This window comes from Sinocyclocheilus anshuiensis, unplaced genomic scaffold (genome assembly GCF_001515605.1).
Source record: "Sinocyclocheilus anshuiensis isolate Anshui unplaced genomic scaffold, SAMN03320099.WGS_v1.1 scaffold282, whole genome shotgun sequence".
NCBI lineage: Eukaryota > Metazoa > Chordata > Actinopteri > Cypriniformes > Cyprinidae > Sinocyclocheilus > Sinocyclocheilus anshuiensis.
In genome coordinates this window covers 4,315-10,920 of record NW_015544154.1, presented here as the reverse complement: position 1 = coordinate 10,920, position 6,606 = coordinate 4,315, and the positions used below count along the sequence as shown (strand labels likewise).

The 6,606-nt window shown below is 37.4% G+C and overlaps 1 protein-coding gene across 1 annotated transcript in view; it reads left to right on the top strand.

Annotated features, from left to right (window-relative positions):
- Positions 1-2,657, top strand: part of LOC107695316 (ras-like protein family member 11A-like) — a 13,680-nt gene extending 11,023 nt beyond the window's left edge. Inside the window, exon 4 of the mRNA XM_016495176.1 lies at positions 1,125-2,657. Coding sequence (XP_016350662.1) covers positions 1,125-1,595 — 471 coding nt within the window. The 3' untranslated portion in view covers positions 1,596-2,657. The remainder of the gene's footprint in view (positions 1-1,124) is intronic.
- The last annotated feature ends 3,949 nt before the right edge of the window (positions 2,658-6,606 follow it).

The window sequence follows — 6,606 nt, the reverse complement described above, 5'->3', positions numbered from 1 at the left end:
ATTGTGATGATGCCCTGTCAGGCCGGAGCGATGATTCAAAAACATGAAAACCCATTATAAACGAGGCATTCGTTGCATCCAGTGGGGACATATAATGGTAATAATATGGATTATAATATGTCCTCTTTTGGAAGGCCAAACAAAGTAATTTCGCTTTCACAACGAAACACACAGCGCCTTCACGACATGGCGGCTGCAACAACAAAACTACAGCGAGAATAAAAGTTATGGCTTCTTTCTTTGCGTGAACATTTGGGCGGCGTTATGCAAATCTTCCCAGATAGTGAGGTAGACATGTGGGGGCGTGTTAGAACGAGCCGTTTTAGGTAGGTGTGGCTGACTCTTAACTTTTATAAAGAATATCTCTTTGGATTTGAGACTTTAGTCTTTGCAACTTTACAGATCTTCTTTATGCACCAAGAGCTTGTAACACTCCAAAGAGAAAGGAAAAATTGAAATCGCATCATATGACACCTTTAACATTTTTGAAAGAAGACTCTTATGCTCACCAAGGCTGGATTTATTTGGTTAAATAATACAGTAATATTGTGAAATATTATTACAATTTAAAATAACTGTCTTCTATTTTACTATATTTTAAAATGTAAATTATTCCTGTGTTGGCAAAGCTGAATTTTTAGCAGCCATTACTCATCCTTCAGAAATCGTTGGTGCTCAGAAATTATTTGGTGCTCAAGAAACATTTCAAACATTTCTTGTTATTATTATCAGTGTTGAGGACAGTTTTTGCTACTTAAAATTTTTGTGGATACATTGATACACTATTATTCAAAAATAAATACTTTTACTCAGCAAGGACGCATTCTACTGATCAAAAGTGACAGTACAGACATTTTACAAAATATTTCAATTTCAAATAAATGCTGTTCATTTGAACTTCCTATTTGTCAAAGAATCTTGAATTTTTTTTTATCACAGTTCCACAAAATATTAAGCAGCAACAACGGTTTTCAACATTGATAATAAAATGTTTGTTGTTTACCAAATCAGCATATTTCTTACAGAATTTGGTGTAGAATCAATTTTCACCCAGAAATCGCTAGTAAATTTCATAAACATTGTTATATAAAATTGGAATAAAAACACCAGTTTTCTCATTCCAGGATGACGCAGAGGGTCTTTACTGTCAAGAGCAGATCAACCGCTCCATTTACTGGGCAGATGGTTATGTGCTCGTCTTCTCCATCACTGACCTCAACAGCTACCGTACCATCCAGCCTCTCTACCAACATGTGCGGCGAATCCATCCCAACAGTAACATCCCTGTTATCATCATGGGAAACAAGAACGACCTGCTGCGTGCCCGGCAGGTCCCGGATCACGAGGGTAAGGCGCTAGCTGATGAATTGGGAGGGCCCTACTTTGAGGCTTCGGCCAGGGAAAACCATGAGAGCGTCCAGGCTGCTTTTCTGTTTTTATGTCAAGAGGTAAGCCGAGCGCTGGGAGGAGCAAATGGGGAGAAGAGAAAAGGTGGACTACACCTTGCCAGGCCAAAGAGCCCGAACATGCAAGAGCTGAAGAGAAGGTTCCGGCAAGTGTTGTCAACCAAGGTCAAGTCAGCAACTGCACTATGATGACGATGATGATATGATTGACGAATGTGACTGTATAGGATTCAGAAAGTGTTAACAAATTGCTGTTGCGTAAGTGATTGTGAAACACGAGGCAAAACATTGAAACTCATAGAAGATGAGCAGTGAGATCACTGCACTCTGGATGAACTGTAACATGGGACTCCTGGCACTGAACTTCTAATGGTTTTAAGGCCAAAAATCTGTTTTTGTTTAATTTTTTAGCTGCTATTATGCAAATGTTTCCTGGTTTTCCAGGATTATAATTAATTTCTCAAATTCATTTGTTTAATAATGAATTTCTTTCATTTATAAATGAGGATTGTAAATTAATTTCCTCTTTTAATGTGAAGCGAGGATAAAAAGATTATTTTTGACCAAGGCCATTTATTACGTATATTGAAAGTAGCAAAATAAAACAAACATATTGAAGGGCCATTTATTGCACACATAAGATTACTGCAGTCTATTCCTAAGATTCTCATGTGACTGGAGCAGTTTTACCAAATGTTATTCTAGGATTATCCCAAATTTTCCTGACAGTGAGAGAGATAATCCAGCTATGTTGTTTATAATCATGGGAGGAAGAGGTTGTTGACTGGTGGTTCCCATGACCTTTGACCTACTTACACGGTGTCAAGTATTTGAGTGTAGTATGGAGGTTCGTAGAGGGTCTCCTTCGCTTGTTTCTTCCAGATGCCCCATTCGCCCACTCAAATGGACGTTTGTTTATCTTGCAGCACAGATGAAATAGCATTCCTCTGAAGCAGGTCTGGAGATTCCTGGACTAAATATTGGTCATGCACCCAGTTAGAGTAATTTACCTCTAACCTTTCACCTCTAATATACCATTTTCTTCTCTTCACCAATGGCCTACTGAAAAGCAGATTCATAGTGTGACTAACCTTGAATTCTCTGCTCACGGAAAGTGACAGCATGTCCATTTCCTTATACTATGACAAAGTAAAGGAATGATAAAATAAACGGTATATGCTGTGGTGATTTGATTTCTTTCTCAACAAGCCTTCAGGCTCTCTCTCTCTTTGTCTCCCTCTTGTTTTACATAAATCAACAATATTTTCAAATGCTTTCTTGTGTCAAAATCTCCATTTCATTTCAATGGAAATGTTCTCAAATTCTCAAATCGTTGCAAACTAGAGAACTCGTTGGTTGATTGGCAGTTTCAAGTCCGCTTAACCATTACAAGATTAAATGTGCATATCTAATTCAGCTGTGGGTATCTCTGAGAACTAAATGTTCCACAATAATAGTATGTTCAAAAGTATTTCTGATCAAGAAACGTTTTAAAAGAACTTAAATGTTAGTATAAACATTGTATTGTAAGTCTCACATTTGCACTGTAAAATGGAATTAGTTTAAATAACAGTAAAATAATTATACTGACATACACTGTGACTTGAGAGAAAATATCCACATAAACATAACAGATGTAGGCTGTTCTTCTGAAAAGATTTCCTCGTCAGGCACACCTTTAATAAGGTAACGTCTTGTACACAATTATTACGCGGCTCTCTATAATAATTTTGATTGGTCAGTCCAGTCGCGCCATTCAGCGATAAGTTATTTCCTAATATTCTTCTTTGTCCATGACAAAAATATTCTTCTTTTTTTTGTTAATTTCTCTTGTACCACTCTGCAGACTCACACTTTCTCTTGTTTCATAGAAACGCAACTTTGCGCAATCATGCACCTTACTTTTCGGTTGTAGTGACAGTGACGGTTGATTGTTTTGTGCCTTGTAATAGACTGTTTGTTTTGTCTTCAAGGAACAGGTATACAGCTAAATATGCAGGTAAAATGATAAAATATTTAAACGTAAATAAATTTAATGTCCACATATTTTGTTATTTGTTTAGTAAGTAGTCATGTAATAAACGTAAAGCATGAGTGGAGAAAAAACCCAAAGTGTTAATGTTTGTGACACCATTGTAAGACATTGAAAATGCATGTTACCTGGCCTGACCATAACATTTAAGTAGGCCTACAATTACAAAAATCGGAGGGATCTGGTGATGGATTAGACCACAAGCCTGAATCAGTGGTGCCTCTCCTTTAGTTTGCATAAAACAGATTTAATAAACCATCTCTCTGACATTCCCATTATGAATGGCTTCCTGTTGCTACTATGGCCTGCAAAAACTGAGAAAGACAGGGCTTGTGTTGTCCTCTGACTCATGAGGAGTACGAGCTGGTGTTTGTCCTAATTATGGTTCATTTGGGAAAGCTGGTAAAGGAAGTTTGAATTCTCAGCAGTGTTATTAGGAGAAACAGCTGTGACGTGAAATGGTGAGAGACATTCTTTTCCCCATCTGAGCTCATTACGTTATCACGGCCACAGGAAGCAAGACCAAGACCATTCCCAAAGGAGGACTGGGGGGGCAAAGAGGGAGAAAAACAGAAAGAGAAAGGTAAAAAGGCAATGAGGCAGGAAGCTAGAGGGAGAGAAAGAAGGAGAGCTGTTAATGAAAATAAAAAAGACAGAGAAGGAAGGTCACAATCTTCCAACTGATCCTTTCAGAGTGACAAACGTCAATGAGGTTTGAGACCTGCTAGTTCCTGTCAGCAGAACCTCTGTCAAGACTGACTGCGGTATTAACACATCAAATCACGTCTATCGTTTAATTGCAGTTTGAATACTGGGATGTACGTTCACATCTGTTTTCATATTTGTTCAGTTTTGGAAATAACACCAACTACTCTTCAAGATTCACCCTAGTAATGTGTGGTTTAGTCTCTCGAAACATTTTGTGTTCACCATGTAACTGTTTCTGTCCATTTACATTTAAAGGAGACATAGTATGCCCCTTTTTACAATATATAATATTAGTCTCTGGTGTCCCCAGAATGTGTCAAAAACAGTCGATTATGTCTGTGAAGATAAACAGCGGGGAAATAAATCGCATGTGTATATTAGATCTGTGTGGCAGCAGCAATATACAGTAAATAAATCAATAAATCCACTGCTCTCTTGTCTCCTCTGAGGCTGGTAATCTTAATAGCGTTCTGTTCTCGTCTTTGCAGCCAAAGACAGAACAGTTAGCATGCTTTGCTCAAACTTTCGCCATGACATTAGAGCTGGTACACCATTGTCGCTTACGAAAACACAATGACGGCACTGTGGGTGTATTACATTTACAGATTAAGGGGCGGTAATATTATAATGAGATCCCTTTGCCACGTCACCAAGGGAGCGAAATCAGACGCACTCATTTTTTTCAGAGGCTTGCAGAAAAAGGCTTACCAAGACAAAGTGACTGGGTTAATTTTTTTCACATCTCCTTGGTTGGTAGATGCACCGGGGACCTGATTATAGCACTTAAAACCTGGAAAAGTCAGATTTTCATGATATGTCACCTTTAAGGTCTGGCATTTTCTTGATGGTCCAGCTCTTTCAGGGATAAAAGAGGTGAAAATCTCTTTCAGATTTTGCACTGTACTCTCAAGATTCACAAAAAAGTTCTCAAAAGTGTGGAGGCATTACCATTCTAATAAACATAATAACATTCTGAGAGAAAAGTGAACTACGGGATGCAGCTGGTCAAATAAAATGGCCTTTTATTCCTATATATACCATCATACAGAGCGGTCATCAGACCTACAGTAATGGCTCCCACGAGATGGCTGTCCGTATATGGATCACCCACCATATTTAACAGCTGTCTTTGTTCAAATTTGAACCATCTGGATGCAGACCAGATTACTTGGTAGGTTATAGGTTATGCTTCACCGCATGTTGGCTTTGAATAATAATAGTCTCCAAATATCAGCCCAGCAGTCTTGAAACAGTCTTGAAACTTAAGGCAGAGTTCGTAGAGACTTGGTCAGAGATGTGCCAGTTCAGTTTTGTGCTAATTTCTTATGAGTTTATTATGGTATTTAGCAGCTGTCCTGTGATGCAGTGGCATACCAGCTAATAAGAAACATTCTCAGAAATTTGATTAATATTCTGGCAAAGTTATCAACAAACTTTCTTCCAGTAAGGTTAATACAATGTTCATTTAGAGTCATATGGTCTTTAATAATGTTCTCGGAGTGTTAGCACAAAAACATTGTTATAAATCATTCAAGAAACAGTTATTTTTCTAAATGTGCTACTTGCTTCATAACATTCAGAGAACGTATTTTCATAACGTAATGGGAACATTAAAAAACATTCTTAGAACATATTTTGGTTAGATGGGATCATAGTTCAATCTGAGGTGGCACAAAACCATTTGTCTACATTTGGTCAGTCCAATCCTCAGTTACACCTTTGCTTTAACCTGAAAATACTGTCATGATCTAGTTTTCTCATGTTGTTCAAAACTAGTTTGAATTTTCTCCCTTAGAACACAAAAGGATTTTTATCAAAATGTTAAAGCTGCTCTTTTCCAGTGAGAATGCATTGTGATCACACGATCACACTGCTCTTTGTGTGCACTTGGATGGGATAAATGCAGAGCACAAATTACAAGTATGGGACACCATACTTGGCCACACCTCACCTCACTTTCATTTCACTTTTTTTTATTTGGTATGTTAATAAATCTGTTAAATCAGTTGCTTCTTTGCTTTGCAGACCACCCAGCTAGCAGGGAATGTTCTCATAACTTTGGCTAACATTCCATACAGGTTTGGTTGATGTTTTAGAGAAAACATTTGAATGTGATGTTCAAAAAATGTTTTAAGAATGTTTTTCATTTCAGATAATGTTCCTAAAATGTTAAGTGTAAACAAAGCTAGAACATTTTACCTGCAACATTTTGAGGATGTTTTGAGGATGTTGTTGAGGTAACAGATTATATAATGTTCTCAATAAAACATTGGCACAATGTTTCAAGATAACAAAGAAAGAACATTCTCTCAGCCACATTAGGAGAACGTTATAAGAACATCACTGAGACTTGAGATTGTGTAATGTTTTATATAAAACGTTCTTGTAATGTGACGTATTAACAAAGCTAGAACATTTGACCTGCAACATTTTGAGGATGTTGTTGAGGTAACAGATTAT